The sequence below is a fragment of the Neolamprologus multifasciatus genome, chromosome 22 (genome assembly GCF_963576455.1).
Source record: "Neolamprologus multifasciatus chromosome 22, fNeoMul1.2, whole genome shotgun sequence".
Taxonomy (NCBI): Eukaryota; Metazoa; Chordata; class Actinopteri; order Cichliformes; family Cichlidae; genus Neolamprologus; species Neolamprologus multifasciatus.
Window position 1 is genome coordinate 7,876,691 of NC_140459.1, and position 24,722 is coordinate 7,901,412.

General features: G+C 40.8%; 1 protein-coding gene across 2 annotated transcripts in view; it reads right to left on the bottom strand.

The window, feature by feature from the left end:
• Positions 1 to 23,782, bottom strand: part of LOC146492834 (Na(+)/H(+) exchanger beta-like) — a 28,218-nt gene extending 4,436 nt beyond the window's left edge. Inside the window, exons 1-16 of one of the 2 annotated variants that reach the window (XM_085149293.1) lie at positions 23,416 to 23,782; positions 22,390 to 22,478; positions 18,194 to 20,625; positions 17,958 to 18,092; positions 16,418 to 16,475; positions 16,050 to 16,158; positions 14,814 to 15,411; positions 8,280 to 8,740; positions 7,632 to 7,882; positions 5,521 to 5,738; positions 3,001 to 3,197; positions 2,588 to 2,677; positions 2,384 to 2,454; positions 1,900 to 2,073; positions 289 to 397; positions 74 to 169 (exon numbers count right to left, since the gene is read on the bottom strand). In XM_085149293.1, coding sequence (XP_085005419.1) covers positions 74 to 169; positions 289 to 397; positions 1,900 to 2,073; positions 2,384 to 2,454; positions 2,588 to 2,677; positions 3,001 to 3,197; positions 5,521 to 5,738; positions 7,632 to 7,882; positions 8,280 to 8,740; positions 14,814 to 15,075 — 1,929 coding nt within the window. In that variant the 5' untranslated portion in view covers positions 15,076 to 15,411; positions 16,050 to 16,158; positions 16,418 to 16,475; ... (2 more) ...; positions 22,390 to 22,478; positions 23,416 to 23,782. Of the gene's footprint in view, positions 1 to 73; positions 170 to 288; positions 398 to 1,899; positions 2,074 to 2,383; positions 2,455 to 2,587; positions 2,678 to 3,000; positions 3,198 to 5,520; positions 5,739 to 7,631; positions 7,883 to 8,279; positions 8,741 to 14,813; positions 15,412 to 16,049; positions 16,159 to 16,417; positions 16,510 to 17,957; positions 18,093 to 18,193; positions 20,626 to 22,389; positions 22,479 to 23,415 lie in introns of those variants that run through there. The other variant, XM_085149295.1, reaches the window with a different exon arrangement.
• Between the last annotated feature and the right edge of the window lie 940 nt (positions 23,783 to 24,722).

A 24,722-nucleotide genomic window follows, 5' to 3' on the forward strand; every position in this document is an offset into this window, starting at 1 on the left:
AGATCTGAAATGTTCTAATGTTTCTAATTTGTTTAAGTCGACAGCTTTAGAGTTTAGAGTTGTTTAAACTCACCCTTCTCTCCATCTCCTTCTGCTTCCTGAAGCGAGCCTCGCTTATATCGTCCTCGAGTGCGTCGTTTAGCAGCTCATATCTGCTGTACGAGCGAAGCTGCAGAGGAGGAAGAAAGTATTAAATGCACATTTATTTTAAAAAGGATGGACCTTGTTTGCAACTCATGAACATGCATGCAAACATTCAGATTAGTCCAATCCATTTTGACCCCTCACCCTCTGTCGGGTATTCTGCAGGTTGGCTCGCAGGACTCTTCTGATCTCCTCCTCACGACTCTTTGAGATTCCTCGGCTCGGTTTGGGCGACCCTTTGGCCTGAACGTTTCTGTTTGGAAACAGTGAACAAATTTAAAGTCCAGAACCTGCATTAGTGTGATATTACTCACAGCTTATACTTTTTTTAAAGCCATTCAGTTAGATTTTAATTAGGGGTGGGTTTTGATAATCGATTCATCGATTAAAATCGATTCTGGCTTGGATAACGTGATATCGATTCATTAAAATCAGGTACACGGATTCTGCACAAAGACGCAAACACAAAGCGCGGACCCGCCGACGGATCAGAATCAGAATCGCCTTTCTCACCCGAAGGCACGGACACGGTCGGGGCTGAAAGCCGACAGCTCACTGATTCTGATGTTTCGGCGGGTCCGCGCTTTGTGTTTACGCCATTTTTGCGCTGATTCTAGAGCTGTTAGTTTGATCTCTCTCCAAACAATACTGACTGAACCAGCAGCAAAAGAAGATCCAAACTACGCTTCACATAAACATCGTCATGAATTCACTCTGACTTTTGCTGTTTTGCTTCCACCACGATAAAATCACACTTCATGCACAGCTCTCTCTCTCCCTCCCTCCCTCCCTCTTGCTCTCTCTGTACTTCAAGAACAGTTTCCCGTCTAAAAATCTGTTTTCTTCATTATTCTCTTGCTTGTTACGCACAAGTCTACCGTTATTTACAGCGCTGTCGGCCGCTGTTTTTTCCCCTGTTTTTTACTTACTTCCGAAAAGAAAACCTAATTTCTGCTGTTCAATACTGAACAAATTTAAACTTTTTAAAATTATGCAAAATGCAAAACGCTTAACAGTGTCTCTAATAAAACCGCTGTAACATCAGAGGTAACGTTCATATGTTGATTAATGGTTTTCCTTCGTTTTTGATGTATTGCAGAATATTTTTTATAAAATCCCAGGCCAGGAAAATCACCTTCATGTTTTTCTGTGTTTTACACAAAACCATCTGCTGTGATGCTCACACCTTTGATAAAGTCTTGCGTGTGTCAGCTTCCTTTTTATAGATACAAAAATATGTAAATATACTGATCTGAATTATAATATTTCTGACTGTCTGAGGCAAAATTTCCCAGATTCAAATCGAATTGAATCAAATCGAATCGAATTGAATCGAATCGTGGATCGAATCGATTCGGGACCTTGTGAATCGGAATCAAATCGATTCTAGAAATCAGTGACAATACCCAGCCCTAATTTTAATGTGCCTAACACAGAAAACAAGCACAAAGTGTATCCGCTGAGGGGGAGAATTGATAACTTGTTATGTAGAGGATCAGCAGCATCAGTGTTTTTGGTGGCATCTGACTTTACTTATAATAAAAAAACTTCCTGAGATGTGATTTTTTTTTTAACCTTAGCTTTATGCTGGGGAACAAAAAGACCTCCATCCTCCACAAAATCAATTTGGATTAAGGGTTAGTTCACCCAAAAAATACAGGTATGTCCGTGTTACTCAGTAATTCACTTCAATACTGTTTTTGGGGAATATCTGCACAGAAAGCAGTTCTTGCAGGACTTGCTTCTGACATTTACCGGATGGAGACGGTCGACACAATCGTGGGCAGCTTGGCGGCGCTCCCGCTCTCCACCATCATCATCGCCTGTTTCAGCTCCATCTTATTGTAGAAGGAGATGAGCTGAGGCTCGGTGGAGCGTTCTCCTGCGATCAGCCATCTCTTCACATAGGTCTTATTGAAGCGATTCAGCCTGTATACAGAAGAAAAAGTTATTTTTTTCTGTTTTATAAAAGGAGGATACAGTAATCTGACTTTGCAGCCCTGAGAAAAACTAAGTGCACCCTTACTTTTTAATCAGATGTGCTTGAAGTTTGAGCACTTCCTCCTTCACTTACTTGTTGATCTACAATCTACTGAGTTATCTTCATGTTTTTTACAGGACTGCACAAAGACCAGTGAAACATTTCTTTTTCACATGGCTGCATAACAACTTGAGGGCTTCTTCTGAACTACAAAGATGGAGGTGATAGAGAGGATACATTAAGAAAGAAAATACATACTTGTCCTTCCAGTGATGATGCCCATAATGACCACAGATATCTTCAATTCCTGTGAGGAGATGATCCAGGAACTGATGGGAAAATTAGTTTACAGAGGGTGTTATTTATACGTCTTATACACTGTTTGATCTGTAGCCCCATCACTCTCGTATATTAAGAAGGACTGATGTGTTTTCTTATACATGAAGTGAATGAAATTGTCACCTGTGTGTGGATCTCCTCATTAATTGATTCTTTTCTCTCCTTCTTTTTCTTCACAGCTAGGAGCTCCACCAGGGGCCTGATCGTCATCCCCTGAAGAAAAAAAGAGAAATTAAGTTTTAAAAAAAACATATTGCACATTTATTTTAGACATATAAACACACTCACGTCACAATACCCAATAAAAATACTGATTACTATAATTACTGATGTTGATACAGACGGGTGGAAGCCACAGCAACTTACAACTAGAGGCCAGTCAAGAGGAAAAAAATGTGTGTGGGAAAACATTAAACATAAAAGAGACAACTGATACACGTCTCTTTTCTTTATGTCCAGCCTCACATGCAAGCCTTTTCCTTTGCCATGTTGTTTTTGTCATACGCCTAAATCCCAAGTACTCGTGTTATTCCCACCTGCACGAAGACAGTGAAGAAGACGACGGTGATGATGGCAGTGAGGAACAAGTTCTTGATTTCATTATTCTTCAGCAGGAACCCCAGTGAGAAGGCTATGGCACCTCGCAGGCCACCGTAGGCAATAATGAACTGGTCCTTTTTGGTCAGCTTCACAATACGGAATTTATTGATGAAAGCTGTGAGCCCGATGACTCCTGAAACACACAGAAAAAAACAAGAATTGATTAGTTCATGTCATGAATTCATTATCAATATGATCATCAGTTTCCCTTTATTGGGTCTCTACACTTAACTGGTTATTGAATTACACCATTGGATTTTCCCCATGAGGAAAAAAGTAGAGGTGCATGATTCTGTTTTGCTCAGGCAGCAATGCCATCATGGCTAAAAAACAGTATCGATCAAAGCCACCACCCACTGATTTGAGTGTTAAAGCCTCAAAGTTAGTGTTTTGGTCTCTTCATGTTATTTCTTTCGAGCCAGAAGAGACCCTACTTGAATGAAAGGGTGAAATTTTACAGCAGGGGTCCCCAATCCCAGTCCACGAGGGCCGGTGTCCCTGCAGGTTTTAGATGTGTCATTGATCCATCACAGCTGATTTGAATGGATAAATTACCTTTTCAACATGTGTTGAAGTTCTCCAGAGGCCTAGTAATGACTTAATCATGTGATTCAGGAGTGTTGACCCAGGGTGAGATCTAAAACCTGCAGGGACACCGGCTCTCGTGGACTGGGATTGGGGACCCCTGTTTTACAGTCATGGCCAAAGGCTGTGGAAGCACTGCCAAAACTAAACCTTGATTTACTTGCCTATAAAAAAGTTTGGAACTTATGAAAGGCTTGTGATTGTTCCCCACTATATCATAAAAAACATAAAGAAGAATAATTTAAATAAAAATAAACATTAGGACCACTGCCAAAACCCTTTGCTCATGACTGTAGACCTGATTAAACCAGGTCAGGGTAAGCAAGGCAGGCAGCGCTTGACCAGTGAAATCTAAAAAGCAACATCAACTAAAACCAAAGCAACCTCTTTCCCTGCATCTCTAACAGAAGCAGAACTGACATTGCTTGGTTTAGATCACGCTGTAATCCAGTGGTTCCCAAACTTTTTTTGCTGGGCCCCCCTTGTTTTACAAGAAAAATGTTCGCGCCCCCCCTCGCGCGCACGCACGAACACATCCTCCAACCACACACGCCCATATTTTGCTCCATTGCGGTTTATTTCACACCTCAAACATTTAGTAAACAATTAAGCAAATACAAGTAATCTGCAATAAATGACAGGTAGTAAGAAAATAAACTACTAAGTCTTTTACGCTACGTCCACACCTACACGGGTATTTTTGAAAACGCAGCTGTTTCGTCCACACGTAAACGGCGTTTCGAATAATTGAGAACAGAGATTTTTTAAAACTCCTTTTTTGCGTTTACGTGTGGACGAGGAATACAGAGTTCGTCACGCAATGTCAAAGGTATGTGCCTTTTTTCACCTCACGCTGTGTGCACGTTATTGTTTACATGAGATGAATTGCAGAATGGCAGATAGAGACGAAATACTGTTAATCTGACTATCTGCAGGTTTTACACGCTTACATACCCACGCAGTTACTGTCCCTCCACTTAGAAAGGCAGAGGCGTCATGGTGTAATTATTTTACATGTAGTTGGGTTTTTTTTTCCTGTGTAATAATATTCATCATTGCTATCAATACATTTTTCAAAAAATCCCTCTGCAAAATGGGTTCAAAAACATAAACAACTGTTGGATGCTGTTTGTCCGTGATTTGAACCGGGGAACAAATTGTGGCAGGATGAGCCTGATGTTATTTGTATCCCACTGTAACTTTACTGTATAAAGAGCTAACATCTCCAAAATGTCAGGAGTAGTTAGTCATTACAACAAGTGTTTGTGAACTACAAATCAAGAATGTGGGATACTGTTTGTCCGTGATTTAAACAGCCCAGCGCTGCTCCCAACGAAGGGGAAACCAATCCTGCAGGGAGACCTACCTCGGCACTTGTGCAGGTGAAACCAAAGGGAAGATATGCTTCACCATAGAATGAAGTTGGTTTGGAAACATATTCAGCTATGCTTCATCTCCTGCTTTGCGTTCGTGTGGGCGCCCGTGCTAGCAGTTGTTTTTTTCCCTTTTCATGCCGCGCCCCCCCTGCAATGGCTCTGCGCCCCCCCTAGGGGGCGGGCCCCACACTTTGGGAACGTCTGCTGTAATCTATACTGAATTTCAATTACATGGGAGCCTCTGGGTCCCATTAACATAGAGTATAACTTGTCAAATGGTGAGGGCAACAGCCTTTTCTAGATGTCTGCATATTGTGGATAAACCGCTGGCATTTGACAGGAAACTGACGGGAAACCAGCGTGCTAGACAAGCTGCTCCTAGCTCCGCTTTCGCTGCACTTTCAGATTAGCATATATTACTATACGATGTTTATTGTGTTGCTAATAGGCAAGAAACAGAGAACTTCCCGGTTTATTGTGTTTTATTGTACTGACCCAGCACTCTGGAGACCAGACAGAAGATCACCGTGAAGATGACAAAGATCCAGTTCCAGGTGTGAGGACCAGCCACTGTGGAAACCCCGAGGAAAATGAAGATGAGTGTGTCGCTCACACTGCTCCACATCTTCAGGAAGTATTTGACGGTGGTGTAAGACTTGTGGGAGATGTTGGCCTCAACATATGGCCGCATAATCACGCCACAAGCAATCAAACTGTTTGGCAAGGAAAAGAAGGAAAGAAGCAGTCAACATGATGAGGTTTGATAGAGGTTTCTCTAAAGTTAGGATTATTGGATTATTTAATGTATGATTTCAGCTGTGTCACTGTAACCAAGACAAAAACCTAGAGTCTGTCGTGGTTTTATCGACACAAACTGTATATAAAGTAGGGCTGCCACGATTAGTCGACTAGTCACGATTACGTCGACTATCAAAATCGTCCACGACTGATTTAATAGTCGACGCGTCGTTTGAAGCTTTGTAAGATCCCAAAAGACGCAGGAATAAGTAGTAGAATTTAAGAGTGTAATAACGGACTGAAACAGAAGATGGCAGCACTGCATGTACAAGGATGTCAGCTGCCGTTAAACCCCGAAGAAGAAGAAGCTGTGTCCCAGAATTCATAGCGCAGCCCAGCTCAGTTTACAACAATGGCGGCAGCTGGTTAGTTTTAATATTACTCTTATTATTCTTTCTGGGTCACAAAATAAACGTTTAACATATTTTCAAGCGAGAATGTAGCTGTGGAAACCTCATATCTGCTCAGTTTATCAAGACACCACATATTTTCAAAAGCGCTCCGACGTTTTCGGAGACGACTGTTACCCACTAGCTCGATAGCTAGCCGGGGGCTAGGCTCACTAGAGCCCGTGAGAACACCGGACTCCCGGCAAATCGTTTTCAAACCCACAGCCGTCTTTTGCTACTCAGGTTAAACATGATATATAAGTCACTTAGATAACTTAAAAATGTTATTGTTTGGCTTTTTTTTTGTATTTTATTTGTTCCTGAGTAAATCGGTTTGGCTGAGATTAAAGTTATGGTTTTTACACAGCTGAATAAACATCAAGCAGACAACTGATTATCAGAAGTGTGAGATGCTGGAGAATATACTCCGGTGTCCTGTTATATTTTAGATAGCAAGGAGTTTATTAAACTTCACTGAAACAATCTGCAAATTTCATTAAAATTTAATAAACTATCATCTTGTCTTTATTTTTAGTTAGCACATACCTTAAACACTTAAATCTGTAAGCTAATAATAATTATATAAGAGTAGATGCTGCTGGTGCAATAAGCTGTATGTTTTACGTCCAATGGATGATGATCTGATTAGTCGACTAATGGCAAAAATAATCGGTGACTAGTCGACTATCAAAATAATCGTTTGTGGCAGCCCTAATATAAAGAAGGATAAAGCGTCTTCTTTTCCTTTTGCATCAAAGCCACCAGACGTAGAGGAGTAAAAGGGCCACCATGTTTAAGCTGCACATGTAGTCAAGAAAACAGACAGCTGGGTGGTTCTGTTGGCTTAGTGTCAAGAACAGTGTAGGCGACAGGATCTCAGTATCAAATATCCACACACGGTACCACAAATTTGATTTGATGAGAACAACAGTTATCATCAGTGGGTTATTTCAACTGTAACCCACAGTTGAAATAATTCGACTTAAATCCAGGGGAACTGTTATATTATCCTTCTTTATACACAGTCTAAGGTTAACACCACTTCCCAGCAGCCCCTGGTTTGTGGGTAAATTCACAGTTATTAGTGCAAATATGTGACTATGCTGTTAATGGCTGGTATGTTTTGTAATAAATAAAAATGACATTTTTACCTAACTGCTAACTGATATTCGTTAAATAAATATAAAAAATTAGTTTGATAATTAATGTTTTATCAAGTTTACAATATGACAAAGGGGAGAGATTTTAATTAAGATACATTTAATTTAGTTACATTTTTAATAAATTTGCAAAAATGTTTTCACTTTCTCATTAGGAAATATTAACACTAGTGTATTATATCTGATACAGAGTTTTTGTGAGTTTGAGACTCAAACCTTTTTATCATAAAGCTCAGAGACCGAGGGCTCGTCTACTTACGACATGATCCCTGACAGGTGAAAGATCTCCGCTGAGAGGTAAGCCATGTAGCTGTAGAGGAAGACGAACAGCGGCTCGATGACGCGCGAGTATGAGGTGAAGCGGGACGTAAAAGCTCCCACGATGCCGTAGATGACGCCCACCATGACACCTCCCAGGGAAACCACGAAGAAAGAGATGACACCGAGGACGGCGCCGGTCACGGTAATCGCCTGCTCGTGAGCAAATTCCTTAAACAGGTGATACAGGACCTGGAGCAGAAACAGGGGTGTTTGTGTTTGCTTTTGTTCATGATTGTTTCATGGACCTAAAAAATTAATTTTATCTTGATAATTTCATTATTTAATGGGTTTATTACCTGATCAGGAGAAAATTTATAGTTCAGAAACTTTCTCAAGTGAAAATTTATACATGAAAAAAATTCCTTTCCTCCTAAATTGAGAGATTTCCTGCTTAGTCTTTATTTTTCTTTCACTACTTTTCTGTATCTATTGACTATTTTTAGTGTTAACTGGATATAACAACACCTCAAAGTTTGTTTGTTTTTTATTAAATTTTAACATTTTATAGAAAAGTAATTAATTCACATTAAAAAGAATGAGTTTAATTATAATATATTTACTATTTGAGAATGCGAACGTTGCTCACCACAGTGACGGCATCATTGAGGAGCGACTCCCCGAACACGAGGATGTGCAGCAGCTCATTAATGTGGATCTCCTCGAACACGGCCAGGACGGACACGGGGTCCACGGCCGAGATGATGGAGCCAAACAGTAGGCAGGACAGCAGGTCCACGTGTGCCAGCTTGGCCGCATCAATCTGACAGACAGCGTACATCATCCCACCGATGAAAAAGACGTTCCACAGTGTCCCCACCACTGCAAACATCAGGATGGTGCCAATGTTCTCGGTGAAGGGGCGCATGGGCAGGAAGTAGCCCGCATCCAGGATGATAGGAGGCAGCAGGTACAGGAAGAACAGATTGGAGTCAAGGACGGGGGGTTGTTCTCCAGTCGCTTTGATGATGCCACCCACCAGAAGGCCAACAAAGATTAGCAGACAACTCTCCGGCACGATGTGAGACACAGTGGGGATGATGTGAAATCCTGCAGACACACCATAATCAAATTTAATACAATCATTAAGAAAAAATACCAAAGACTCCCTGGACTGAACGTTTGAAATGTGGAGTTGTCCACTCTTGTTTTGTTGTTAAAATGTGATTTTTGACACTAATAAATTAAATTGACACTAATAAATTACTTTTTAATATGTCGAATGTTCTTAATACTGAAAATAATTAGCAGTCAATGCCTGCATGAAGTCTAGAGCCCATGGACATCACTTTCAGTTGATGCTTTCCCTTGGGATAAATAAAGTATTATCAATCAATCAAGGCTTGTTTCTGTCTTCAGTTTTGTATTTAAGCCATCTCAAAAGCAACTTCCTGAGTTGGTCGGTGCATTCATTAATTTTAACAATGTACCACAATGTTGACATGTCCATTTCTAAGATGTTTGCTATCTCTCTGACATCTGTCTGGACTTCACATTAAGAGATCCTCACATTAAGAGATCCAAATTTAAATTTAACACTTGGGATCAACTCCAGAACTTTGATCTACTTACACACGTGGACAAAACTGTTGGTACTCTCACAATGGTCACAGAAATAACTTTAACCTGACAAAAGTAACAAAAATTCTATGAATGCTAACCAGTGAAAGTCAGAAATTGCTTTTCAACCATGCTTCAACTGAATTATTTAAAAAAATAAATGCATGAAACAGGCCTGGACGAAAGTGATGGACCCACAACTTGAGATTTTGTTGCACAACCTTTTGAGGCAATCACCGCAATCAAACGATTCCTGTAACTGTTAATGAGACTTCTGCAGGATTTATGGCCCACTCCTCATGAGCAAACTGCTCCAGTTGTTTCTGGTTTGAAGGGCGCCTTTTCCAGACTGCATGCTTCCTTCCAAAGATGCTCAATAGGATTGAGGTCAGGGCTCATAGAACGCCACTTTAAAATAGTCCAATGTTTTCCTCTTAGCCATTCTTGGGTGTTTGTAGCTGTGTGTTTTGGCTCATTGTCCTGTTGTAAGACCCATGACCTGCTTTCTGACACTGGCCAGCACATTTCTCTCTATAATCGCTTGACGGTGTTGAGATTTCATTGTACCCTGCACAGAATTAAGACACCCTGTGCCAGATGCAGCAAAGCAGCCCCAGAACATGACCGAGCCTCCTCCATGTTTTACAGCAGGGACAGCGTTCTTTTCTTGATAAGCTTCATTTTTCCGTCTGTGAACACAGAGCTGATGAGCCTTCAGTTTTTGTCTGTCCACAGGACAGTTGTTTGAGCCAAAGTGGACTGCATGGGGCTATTACCATGTATAATAGCCAAATAGTGAACACACCGTGGATTAACATGTCCCTTTGGTCACATTATTTTCAGTCTTTTCTTGGGGTACCATCATTTTAGTGTAGGCCTGTAATATCTGACTTTCACTGGTTAACATTCATAGAATTTTTATTTAATTTTACTTTAAACTGTCAGATTAAAGTTATTTGTGTGACCATTGTGAGTTTTCCCTTTCATTGACCGAAGGGTACCAACAATTTTGTACACATGTGTAATTTGGCATAAAATAATAAAGGAACAGGCTTCAACAGGTTATAAAACTGGTTTAAATTCTGAGCCTTTGAAATAGAGGACTGAGTATGTTAAACACCTTGAATTAAAGTTGAAATTTTTCATTTATTGTTTGATTTAAAATCCACTGTGGATAACTATCATCTAACTCTCACCATCAGAGAGTCTCTCAGTCTTGTTCTCTAAAACCTAAAGAATTATGGATTTGATCAACTGGTCCCTAAAAAACATGACACCCTATTCTAAACGAGAAGCCCGATTGTCCTGCAGAGACGTTTGCTGCCGGATACTCGAAGGTCATTCGCAACTGTTGATGGACGGCATTGAACGAGATTTCAATCAATGATATCAATGATAACAGAGTTCTGGCTGACTGGACCTGGCTTATCGAAGAACAAAGAAAGTGGTTACAGCTGTTCAAAATCCCACAAGGCTGGCCGACATGATTGACGACAGGCAAGCCGTGAGTACTCAGACTGTGTTTATTGAATGAATATTGATAAGAATGGGAATTGAGAGACCTGATGACCAGTGACGGACATTTAGACCAACTGCGAAATTGGAAATGCAGTTGTTCGTTTGAACCCAAACAACCATCTCCTTCATGCGACTACTCAAAGCCAAGACTGGCCAGACAATTCTCCTTGATAAGAGGACTGTGCTTTGACTATCTGCTCCCATCCTTGAAGGTCACGTGCATCAGCTGGAGGACTGTTGACTTTTGATTAACCGGGCGAAAGAACACTCTCTCTCTCTCTCAAGTTGAACACAGGATACACACACACACACGCAAATCTCATGTACACTGACACAGACACACACTCAGCACCCTCCTTTTAATTTTTTGTGCATGAAAACATGTAAATCACATTTTAGCTAAAAGCTTAAGAGCAGACATGCACTCGTCTCCATGTGTTGCACCTTTTAAACATGTCAGGTGAACACATTTGAAAGCACAGTTTCCTGAAGAACAAATGTATAGCTTCATGCACCGGCCTCCACTTATAGGGTTTCATAATGGTTGACAAATATATGAATAAACCATTTATCAAAACATTATATATGGCTCATACATGCTGGCTTAGAAGAAACTTGGATAGACAGCACCTTGGAGAGCCTGAGAGATCAAACTGAACCGATTACCAATCTGAATTAACAATTTGACTTTCTCCCTGAAGGATCATGGGAGAAAGTATTATTAGGATTAAATGGGTGCACTCACTGGCCACTTTATTAGATTCAGCTTCTCAATAATACAATCGGCCCACTGATTCATTCAGCCAATCACATGGTAGCAACTCAATGTATTTATGCATGTGGAGATGGCTAAATACACTGAAGCATTGGAAAGGGGAGGAAAGGAGGTTTAAGTGATCTCCAGGGTTTACAGAGAACGGACAGAAAAAGAGAAAATATCCAGTGAGCGGCAGTTCTCTGGTTAAAAATGCCGTCATGATGTCAGAGTTCAGAGTCACTCGAGCTTAGAAATGTCTCTGTGAGAACATGATAGTAAAGGATATTCCCACTGCACACAATTATACACAGAGTGCTTCAGTTATTTTAGGACAAAGCTGGACAGAACATCTATTTCCTGTTTCCAAAGCAAACGCTGGATTCAGACCTATGAAAGGGATCTCTGTGGAGATTTCTGGTACTCAAACTCTTCAAATAGCCTTCAGGTTTGACACAGCTGGACCCCTCCTACTTTGGACTCCCTATTTTACTAATTATATCATTCATATGTCAGTTCAGCTCTAAATTGCTGCAAGTTTTAATGCGGGAGACTATGTTGAATTTTATTGGAGAATTAAGTTATTTAATATTATTATTATTATTATTATTATTATGGGGATATTTTAGACATTTTTAAAAGACAGATATTCCGCTGTTGCAGCTAATGGTCCAGATGCAGATAACTAAGAAGAAAACAAAACAAAATAATAATCCCGGTGGAGGATTTTCTCACAATCTGGCAACCCAGTGACTCTGTTGTTACCATTTTAGTATATTTTGTTAGCTTTTTAAAGCATAAATAAACCAATTTAATACCATAAAATGTGTATCAGTTTCTGTTTGTGTCTGCTTTTGATTTATAAAACCTGTAAGTTATCTACTTTAAGATTTTTAAAAAACAAAGCTGAACACAAGCAGTGAGTGTACAAATTGTTCTTCTGCTCGGTGACGCTGCAGGCCTCCCTACAACTACTGTAGCTCTTTCTTAGGACATTTTCAACACAGAAAAAGATCCATTCTGACTCTTTTGTTGCTATATTATCCACCATGTTAAATGTCTAAAACATGTGGTGTTTTGCGGCGACTCTGATTGGCTTTCTCAGTCTCTCCTGTGGGTTTCCATTGGCTGAGCGGGGACAGCGAGGTTCTTTAGCGTCTTATCTGTTTGTCCAGCTGTTGTGACCGAGGGCCTGTCCGTCTTCCTGTCCTAATGCACTGCTTGATAACAAAGATCTCAGTGTGCAGAGTCAGGGAGGGGATGTGGGGGCGAGGGAGGCTTCAAGCAAAACCAGTGACTACATAAACGTTCTTTACAGCAGCCTGGACCGCGGTCACATGTCGGGGAGACTGAATGTCAAAGCTTCTTTCAGCTCATTTGAATGTTTTGTTATTTCTGGCGATGAATTTCAAAAGTAACAACTGTCAGGTTCCTGAAATTTCTGCTTGCTACAAAGTGCTGGCTACAAACAACAAAAACTCCAAAGACAAATACACAGTTGCTAACAGTTTAGATAAGCAATGAGTCATTTAATAGCTTTTAGTAGCTTCACATATGAGCATTTTTACATTTGTTTAAGCTTCTGTAACAGCAAACTCAACAGTTTTTAGGTTTTCACTGTTACAAAGAATATAACAAACATTTTATTATGTTTAACTTGTAAAGAATTAGCATTTAAATATTACAAAATTCAATTCAAAGATTCAGTGATTAAATAAAATAATGTTAAATGCAAAGCATTTTTAAGCTTTATTTGGTGCAACTACCAGACAGTAAAGCTGACTTGTGTTTTTCTGCATTATTCCATCATATATGTACACTGACCCTGTGGTGGATGCTCATATTAAGGTTCAAGTGATGAGGTCAGCCAAACCCACCTGGTGTCCAAACCCTTCCTCAGAGAGAGAGAAATCAGAAGAAGCTGGTTTAAACTGAGCATGAAGGGAGACACGGCGTGTTTTGACCCGTGAATCATGCAAAGCTACTCTAGAGTCCAATAATAAAATTATATAGAAGATGATGAGTAGAATATGTCCGAAAGCAGCTGTCGTTTATACTGAAACAGTTTTTCGCTTTGCAGTTGTTTATGATGGATTAACACGAGCTTACTGCGTGTTTTCTGTGTTTTCCATCAATACGTGAGCTTTCCGACAAGGAATAACAACATCCTGGACCACGTCTACAGCAATGTAAGGGGCGCATACAAGGCAATGCCTCGCCCACATTTTGGACAGTCCGACCACATTTCTGTGTTTCTCTATCCAGCATACAGGCAGCTCCTCAAACGAGCCCCGTGAGTAAGTAAAATTACTAAAGTTTGGAGTGAAGAGATGAATTCGGCGCTTCAGGACTGCTTTGGTGCTACAAACTGGGGTGTGTTTAAGACTGCTCCCATGAGAGAGGACAGTTCTGTGGATTTAGAGGAATATGCATCAGTGGTCACCAGCTACATCAGCACATGCATCGACAATATTGTCCCCACCAAGTGCTATAAAACATATCCAAATCAGAAGCCATGGTTGAACTGTGAGGTACGTTCCATGCTACATGCACGCTCCATTGCATTTACCTCTGGTGACGCAGAGGGCTACAAAAAGGCCAGATGTGACCTACTATTGACCCGAGGATGAGGAGAGACCTGCACGCCCCACTATACATCAACGGGATTCAGGTGGAGAGGGTGAAGAAGACCATCAAATTCATCGGCATCCACATTAGTGAGGATCTCACCTGGACCCATAACACACGGCAGATCATGAAGAAGGCTCAACGACGACTCTTTTTCCTAAGGAAGCTGAGAAAATTTGGATTAACCTCCAAACTTCTCAGCAAGTTTTACATATGCACAGTGGAGAGTATCCTGACAAACACCACATCACAGTGTGGTGTGGAAACTACACCACTCAGGACAGGAAGGCTCTCCAGCACAACTCATCTGTGGAGTACCCCTCCCACCACTACAGGACATTTACAGCACTCGGGTCAGGAAAAGGACACACAACATCATCAAGGACAAACTTCTTGAATCACTTTCAACACAAAGAAAATAAACAGATAAAAAGAAAGTAAATAAATGACTGAAACTTTAAAGAATGTGAAGACAGTGGAACCCTAAAAGGTGATGCTCGTCTTCATTGGTGCAGACCTGCAGCTCTGAGGCTTCAATAGAACTTCCATAAATAAACAACAAAATAAACTTTGACTTTAAATCATTTCTGAAAGCTGCCTGAGAAGTCAGCTTAGAAGGACGTACTTATTCATGTTGCGTTGCTTCATTAGAGCGACACTCACCAAGTTTCATGAACAGGGCCAGGAGGATCCACAGAGAGATCTCAAAGGGCGTCCTAACATGTTCATAGTTGAAGGAGAGGACGGGGAAAGTCTTTTTATGAGCCGTGGAGTTTGCCTGGCTATGGGAATCCTCTTGTATCGTTCCGGATGATTTTTCTGAAACAACATCATGACTCGCGAAGCCACGAGAGAAGAAAACGAGGAATAAAAGGCACAATAACCCCGTCAGTCGCAGAGTGGAGCTCCTCCGGAGTGGAGCCATTTTCAGCTGGTCTGAATGATGGACTGCCGCGGCTGCTGTTGCTGCTGCTCAGATCCGAGGAAGATGAGGGTGAGGATAGGATGGGAAGAGAGCTTGGGGCGCACGTTTACGCACAAACTCTCCAGGCATGTTAAAATCACGCATAACGCTGTCTTCTTGCCATCAGCTGGAGGTTTTACAGGTGGTTTAAACCCACCTGAATCTTCAGTTGATCTCGATTTTCTTTCCTCCTCTTTAGCGTAACTCTAAGAAGTTAGATTCATCAGATGGATTTCTATCTTGAGCACACCCGCTCCTCTCTTCCTTTACGGGCTGCTCGAAGCGAAGTGCCACCTGCTGGAGTGGAAGACCAAAACCGGCCACCAGAAAGAGTACAATGCTACATTGCACTTCTGACTTTTTGTTCTGTAGTTTTACTTCTTAGATTAGGTTCCAAATTAAATAAGGTATACAATTTTAATAATAGGTAAATCAGGGGTGTTACACATGCAGTACAGGGCTCAGAAGCAGCCCATCAGAGGGTCTTTTAGCTGTTCCCTACTTGTAAAACGAAAGTAAAGGCTTTGTTTTTTTGAGATTCAGTTTGTGTGTCAGCAGTGTTCATTTATATTCTTTGAATAAATTTAACAACCTGTAAACTAAACATTGCATAGGTATAGGATCAAAATGAATCCCGCGTGTTTCCTTGTTGCTAAAACTTGTATTCTACCATCAGCAGAGGAACACAGTACTGCCCACAAGTTTTGGCACACTCCTGATTTCTTTACACCTTGCTAGGAAAAACAAAGAAATGGCTGTAAACACTGTATTCAAGGTAAAACAGTTTGTACAACAAAAATTAAAATTAAATTCTTAGGTTTATTAATTTCAACATAAATTAAATCAGAATTAAACTGGCTCACACATCTGTGTCTCCATCTGTCCCCAGCACAGAGGAATGAGTAAAAACCAACATCCAAACTCATTAGTCAGACCATTTATTTCCAAACACAGCCTGTTCCCACTGTGCCAGCTTTCCTCTTCTGGCGGACGGAAGCAGCTGCCTGCAGGCTGTTTGCTGTTAATCAGTCTCAGAGCTGTTAGCTGCAGAGAGACGAAGACAAATGGATTTATTAAGTACGGGTTCCAGAGAAAAGGATTTGTTTTGGGCACTTGATCAGAAGGCTAAAGAATTAATCCACATACAAATATGAACACTCTCTTTCCATGTTTAGGTTAAACTTTAAATGAATGCAGTTTGAATTAACAGGCTGTCCACTAAGCAAAAGACTTAATGTGCTAGAAAGTTTATTCTGTTCATCTGGACCAGGTAAACATTTTTTCCCAGGTGTCATCCACATACCTGAACCACTGGCCAGGTGCTGCTCCAGGATCAAACCTCTCTTCATGCATTGCTGGTCCTTGTATATGAAATATGGAGATTGAAGACAGTGCCCCCCACACACACACACACACACACACAAAACATATTAAGGATTGTACAGTAACATAAAACTGTTGTCGGAACCATACTGAATTTCACCACACCCACACACAGAGAGTATGCACACGCACGCACAAAGAGAGAGAGTATACACGGTATGCCAACGGCTACCAAACAGCCATCATAATTCGTCATACAATGAGAACAGGACAAATCAACAATTGACAATGACTAATTAATATTAAAATCTGTAACATAATGTATTGTTTGGAGTTTAGTCTGTTACTGTTACTATTTTTACCATTTCTTCTTGGAGCAACCACATAATTTCCTTAGGGATTAATAAAGTATTCTGATTGTTTCAGGATGACCTGCCTTTATCCAATCACACATCTGCTTACATGTATCTTTCGATCTTTTTTTTTCTAAACTGAGGATCTGATGGCTTTGAACTTTTCTTGTCCATCTTGGTTTTAATTTTGCACTCCAGTATGAACACCCATCCGCCAACTCGACGTATTAGACCTATACGCTTAGTTCACGGATTTACTTTGTTTAGGGTTTATTTCTGGGATTTCACACAACCCAGGATTCAAATCATGAATCCATAATGGGTTTGGATTTACAACATTATGAAATGTGCTCTATTTGGAAGCAGCCGCCCCCTCCCCTTTCGACGGTTGTGTGTGAGACTTTAAATCATCAAACTGTAAATTATAAATTTTCAATTGTTATTGATCCCTTTACCCCGAGTCCAAAAGTGTATGTTTATTTTCTTGCTCTTCTTATATCTACTGTATGTAGCGGAGATGACAAGAAAGTTTACTTTGACTTCAGCAGCGAGCAGGCGCACCGAGGGCTCTCACGCTCACTTCTCGCATATAGAATTTCGAAAAAACATCGGTGCAAATTTTCGGTGCAAAGACTTTAGAAGTCACTTGGATGAGTGACGAAACGTTTCTCCCACAAGCAGCAGGCGCACCTCGCAAACGGAGGGCTCCCTTACTCCCAGCAAATGGGCGATAGAAAACCGATCGGTGCCTATGCCATTCCCACTATGCGCTGGCATGACGTCGGGGCAGCACGAGTACGAGCATTTTTTGTTTGTTTGTTTTTTTTTGTCGATGCCCGTGATGCCGCCCCCCACCACGCGGTGCGGCCCCGGGTAACCGCCGGGTAACTGCCCGTGTCGCCCCTATCAAAAACCGCTACTGGTGCCAAGAGCAGATCTAGTTGGTGAAGGGTTGTGTTGTTGGGAAGGCTAGCAGTAGGGTCATCCTGTCATTTCTTACAAACCACCTCCACTGTTTCAGTAAATGAAACATCAGACCATTGTTTCATCTTACCTTCCACAAAATCTAAAGTGTTTTGAACGTGTTTGGAGTAACAGCAAGCTGACCACTGAAACCAGAAACTGAAGTTGTGTGTTGATCATGTTGACAATGGGCCTTAAAGTTACCCCTTTAGTTTGTGGATTTGTGGAAAGCCATAGCTGTAGTTTCCCTGGGTATAATCTGTTGGTCCAGTCAGTAGCGGCGTCCTGCTCCATCTGCTTCAGATCGTGTCACCCTTTTCCTGCAGCCACCACCTGGACCTTATTTTACACATCAATTGCGTTTGTTTGTCTGCATCTGAAGCTGAAACTCGGGTAGTTCCTGTAGTCTGCCATCTCCAGTGACATTTGCTCGTACTCACGTATCAGTTTTTGGCAGTTCTTACACAGGTGAGGCAAAATATCATCATACATTCCCAACAATCCAGGTAGGGTGGCCGACCTCAGGCGTGCCTTTTTCCACACCACAACAGGTGTAAACAATTGGCAATTAAGCTGCGGCAACACCCAGAGACTTGCACTGGCACTGCAAGGCGCGTAGTTTCAGAGAGATGTAGCACAGGGAAATTGTTAGTATGCACATCTTACGTACACCTTTCAGGACCTGGATTATTAATTATGACTATTAATATAAGTGATTACATTTCCCACCTATTTTAGGATCAATAAAGTTAAACTAACTCAAAATAAGAAGATGAGAGAATCAACGATGAGTAAAGGAGGACAAGAGCGAGGTAAAGTCAGTGAGGGAACAGGTAAATAAACAGGAATGAAGGCTACACATATCATCCTAATTATTTCAGATTCTGCGGGTCTGCAGACTCCGACGTTTGCCCTGCTCACAAACAAACATAAGATTTATGACCACAATTAATATAAAGAGATTATGGTCTCAGTTTGCTCTTCAGTTATCGTATTGAGTACAGCATGTGGTTCATTCTGTAATTTGTGGTCCCATTAGAGTCAATCAGAAGGAAACAACAGGGCACAGCTGCTCTGTGATTTACACCACAAGAGTTGTGTTTTCTCTTCCTCACAAACAAACAGCCTCGGTGGCTAAAGATCGACTTTTATTTACACTCTGTGCTCACAAATGAAAGTCAAACAATAACATTATGAACACCAGAGATGTTGAAATGTCAATTCTAAGATGAACATGATCACCATGTAGTTAACAGGCACTAACTAAATTTCCTAGAAGCTCTTTCAATATAATCGCGATCTATATTAGAAGCATCAATTTTATGGTTTTGTATGCCTTTATGTTCAGGAATGAGACACAGAAAAGGACAGGGTGTTATTCGGTGTCCATCTGGAGGCAGATGTGCTGATATGATACAGAAACAAGTCCCATGCAGTGACCCACAGGAGGGCTCGGTCATCTAGATCAGCAGTGATATTGTAAGTCCCCTATTTATTACTGGGTATCATCCTTTACAGCTCTGAGTCACTCCCAGGCCTGATTGGAAAGAACCGATTCAAAGCGTGACCCAAAGCGAGAACCAGAAAAGGGAGTCTGTTCATCCCAACATCCCGGACCAATGGACAAACTCATGTGAGACCGAAGAATCAGTCGATTTGAAAATAAACTCATGTCACGATTCATGTCTTGCAGTAAAATCACTTCCACTGCTGGAGCTTCAGTCACATTAATCACCCCATACAGACTGTGCAGTCGCCTGACAGCATCCGTTTCCCCTCAGACCGTTTCCACATGGATGAAGCCTGAGAACCAGAGAGCGCTTTGAAAACATTCTGACTGATGTGTCCGTCCTGCTTTTACAGGACAGAATGGTGCGATCCTGTTGTGCTTTAAAGGCTTGTTGTCCTTGAGCCGAGAAGCACCCGAATGGACTGCAGTCTGCTGTTTGAAAACATTAGTCTGCACACAGAGCTCAGAAAATGCAAACATTTTTATTAGACGCACAAAAAAGTGTAGATATCTCTGAGTTAGCATCTTACATTTACAGACATTTTCTCCAGTAAGTCGTTCGAAGATGCTTCGAAGATGCTTAGTGTGATTAGTGAAGAAATACTCAGATAATTTATATAAAAACGACCAAAAATGCCTGGAAAGGTGCGTTTGTGACTAATATTAATGAATAAAATAACTTACATTAGTTCTGCTGGATGTTTCTTCCTGTTAAAAAGGAGTTTTTCTTTCCCACTGTCACCAGAGCACTTGTTCATAGGGGTCTAATCATTGTTGGGCTTTTCTCTGTTTTCCTTGTATTATTGTAGGATTTTTAGCTGACAATAAAAAGCACCTTGAGGCGACTTGTTGTGATTTGGTTCTATATAAATAAAATTGAACTGAACTACATCTGTATTATACACATTTTTAAATTAAAACTAAACTCTAATGCTGTTTGTTAATTGATGATTAACTGAATTAAAGTACAAATCTCTGACATCCTGCACACAACACGTAGGGTTATCAAACTACAGCTTCACACATGTGACATGCTGATGACCGACTCACATTTTCCTTCGGGGACACTTAGACTTTCCTTCTAGCACCACACAGACACACCCACACACATGAACACACTCCTCCTCCGCTGACTTTCTCTGACGTTCACAAACACACGTCGCATGAACCGCCCGCGCAGCAGAAACTGAACCGGTGAACAGGTGAGATCTCTCAGGCGTTTGGCCGCTTCAGCTGGACTCTCTCTGACATCCGCCTGGCGCTGTACAGAGACACTCCCATCCCCACCGCGGCCATCGTCATGGCGATAGGATCGATGAGGCTGCTCTGCGGCTGAATCTGGACCTCACCCGACATCTGCCTCTGTGAACGAGGTGGACACACAGGTGAAGAAAGGCTGTTAAAATATTCTTACTCCTCACTGAGTGTTTTCCTTTCAGTCACCTAGGGGCTGCTATAGTGAGACACTCATGACGTTTCAGTGAATGCTCCACTTGGGTAATAATTCATCTGGCTGATGGCAGCTTTAAATGTTCACGCTGTCCAATAAAGTTAAATTCAATAAAACAAAGGAAAAGGCCCCAGAAGGTGCTTTAATTTCCACACCTTAAATGAGACTGATAACTGGGACGAAATATGTGATGCTTACATCATATATAACTTCTCTGGTTGGGTTTAGGAAAGGTCGTGGTTTGGGGTAAAATTAACCCTTTTACCACTGATGATGATGAGTTGGAAGTGACGGATTCATCTCATCAATGTGTGTCAGGGCACAAATGCTTGCTTTGACAAAACAGCACTAATAACGGTAATAAAAATGTGTGGGCATAAAGAACACAAAGGAATCCTGATCCCTTTATTTTCCTGGTAACATTTCACTAATGTGAAAATAACCAACACAAATGACCAAATCGTGATATCGAATCAGTCCTCACACACCCTCCGTAACCGTGGACCAGCACTATTTCTCGTTTATTATTAATAAATACCCTCTAACTGGGTCTTAGTTTGTTTGTTTACATTGTCATTCTGTATTTCTTTAGTCTTTTCAGTCTTTTCAGTCTTTGTTCGAGTTACTGTATATATCAGAGTTTATTAGTTTGCTCAGATTTTTTCCCCATGTTAAGTTTACGTTTGTGTTTCAATATTTGGTTATGATTGCTCACTTCCTGTTCTACTTTATAAGTCATCTTCCGCGACTCGTAATCAGTTTTACGTCCTCCCCTGTGATTGTGCTGATTGTCTGCACCTACTTCTTGTTTTTCACTGCTGTGTTCACATCCCAGATTGCATTTCTGTGTATACACAGCGCCGTCTCACCCCTCAGTCCTTTGCCTCACTGTCTCTTCTGCATGTCTTCAGTTAGTTTTCCATTTTTTTATTCTCAGAGTGGATTAATAAAATCTAATCATTGTTAAAGTAACAAGTTTTAAACCCTTTCCAACCTCACTACAGTAGCAAACATCATAACCTGTCAGCTGTGCATCTGTTGGACATGCCCAGGAGTCTGCATAACTCCACCCTTTAGGCGTGACAGACCTACCTCCTTACCACCAGACACAACCTGCCTCACTGCAGTTTTTTCAACTACTTTAATATAGCTTAAATTAACAGTATATGAAGGAATTAAATTAGACACAAAAAGTGTGATTTAATCGGCCGATGGGCCAATGGAGGGAAAAAGTTTTCCTGAACCACTGATGTGTCTTTGATCTGTGAGCGATTACAGATCAAATTGATATAAAGTAAAGGCTAAAGAAGAAGTCACTCATTTTTTATGAAGGTAAACATTAAATCTACTCACCTACCTCACCACCATTTTTGGTACTTTTGAGAACTGAGCAGGACGACAGCATCAGTTATTTTTCTGTTGCTGGAGTCTGAACAGCTTATATAACATAAACCCTCCTGAGATGGAGCTTTCTGAACATCCTGCCCACTGGTGCGGTTTTTCATAGTCTAAAGTATCGCTATTAAAAATGTATAGAAACCATAAAATATTCATTCAGACTCAGATTTGCTTTATGATAACGACAGCTAGAAGACTTTTCTGTGCACACACGTTTACTGATGAAGAACCCCTTAATGATGAAACATGGATGTAATCAGGAATTAAGAGTCACAAACCTGGAGGAGGCGGAAGTATCCCGGTGTCAGTCTTCCCAGTCTGATCATCATTCCTGCTGCCTCCGTTTCTCAGATGGGAGAGGAGCTTCCTGCAGGAGAGGAAAACTCCCATCCCTCTTACTGTTTTCATTAAGTGAGCATTGTTAGATGAGATTTATGCAGACAGTATGGCTCAGTTTCCCAGACATGGACTTAGATTTAAAACAATTTTCAGAGGAGATCTTCAGTGAAATTTTCTTTTAATTTAGGACTAGGCTCACTCAGTGTCTGGCAAACTGGCTGAATATATTATGGTTGCTTTGGATGCCTTCACTGTTTGATGGGAAAAGCCCAAAAAGATACAATTAGATGCATTTTACAGAAAAATAAAGGAAAAAGACACATTTGTTCTTCCACATCTCATTTATCCTGCTGTGACACCCTCCGATTTATCTCAAGGAGAACTTAATCTTCTTGATGGAAATCGACTTTAAAAACAGATTTCTGCCTCACTTTGAACTGCCTGGTTTATTTGAGGATGTTTTTAATAGATACATATTTAAACCATACTCAAGAGAAGTAAATCTCTGTGGAGAAATGAACACTTTTTAATTTTATTTTGAGCTAACAAACCTAATACGTCGCAGACAACATAAAACTGTCTTTAACCCAAGTAGTTTAGTCTTATTGAGGTAATTCAAACTGATATCACAGCCTTACATATGTTTTGTCACATAAATCTCAGTTTCAAAGCCACTAAAGTAAGGAAATGTTTGAGGATATTAAGTTTTATTAATATCAATACCTTCTTGTTTAGTATTTCTAAGGCTTACACTGTGTGACCCTTTAATAAACAGTTTATAACACATTTTAAAATGTTTTGGACGTATTTGCCTTAAGCAGAAGCTAACTGATGACAGGAAAAGCTGTAATTATATAAACTTTTACTTTATCACTTTAACAGCTTCATTATAATGTGTTATAAACCATTTATTGTTGGTGTCTCCACAGCGTCATCAGCCTTCAGGTAAAACATATCAGCCTCACAGTTTGAAGTTAGGAGGTCCTCGTGGAGTTGATGAGCATCCAGTTGGGATCCAGACGTGCCTTCATCGACGGCAGACGGACCTCCGGCCCCGTGAAGCCCCTCGGCAGTCTGAGCAAACAGCGGGCAGCCCGACGTGCTGAAGAGGGTCCTGTGTGTCCCTGCTCTTTTGTACAGTGTGCCACACAAACACTCGCAGCGCTGCATGAAAAGCTCCGGCCTGTCAGGGGTGATTTGGCCATCCAGCCAGTGAAACGGGTGAGAGCGGAGAGAGGAGGAGAAGGAGGAGAGGTCGCTCTGTGCAGCATGTTGCACGCTTGAAGGAACATGTGTGTTAATGCACTGCAGTCACTTATGTAACCCATAAAAGAGAAAATACTTTTTAACAACCCAGCAGTAAAAAGTTTAATTTTTATAGCCAAAAAAACTGCAAGCTGCAGCATTTAATGAGAGCGTTATTGTAATTACACTGTGGGCTTATTATGTTTGAGGGTACAGTGATGTTACATAATCCAGCGGAGTCTATGAGGCCACATTGATTGTTCAGGCTCTCTTTGTTCGTGGTGCAGGAGTGGTTACATAAATGCAGGATGAAAACATACCAAAACATTAGAATTTTATTTTTAACGATTTAAAGATTATTGTTAATAAATCGAATTACTTTATTAGTTTTGATGCAAAAACCACAATTATTTGAAAACAAAACAATTTGAATTTAAAACAGATTGTACATGAATGCTCTGTGCACTGAAATAAGTCATGTTAGCTCCAAAGGAAAGCCAAGTTACTGCTTCTGACAGTCACGCTGAGAGGACTTGAAAAATATGTAAATAAATAAAAATATAATAGTCTGGTTATGGCTCAGATAAGTCTTCAGGAAATTAAAGTAAGCCAGTGTAACGTTGTCTGAAAGGACAGAGACTGTGTGTGTGCCTGTATAAAGGGCTGGGGTGGTGGGCTAGACTACAAGGTGTTGATTGTACACATGGAGTGACCTCACGTCTGCATCTGCTGCATCCCTCTAGAGCCACAGGAACCAGAAATATAAACACTATAAGCGGCTTTCTTGAATTATTTTTCTTTTATCTTTCTTGGTTTCTCTTCCTGATAAGTTGGTTTTCTTGTTCTAGCCTTAGTTTTTAAATGTTGGTCTGTATTTTGCTTCGGTTCCTATTTTGAGTTTAGATTGTCCCAATCTGTTCTCGTCTCTGTGTTAATGCTGTTGGGTTCATGTTTAATGTGAGTTTTCTTGTCTCTGTGTTTAGTACGTGTCTTTTTTATGCAAGCTTGTTTCTGCCACAGAAAACGA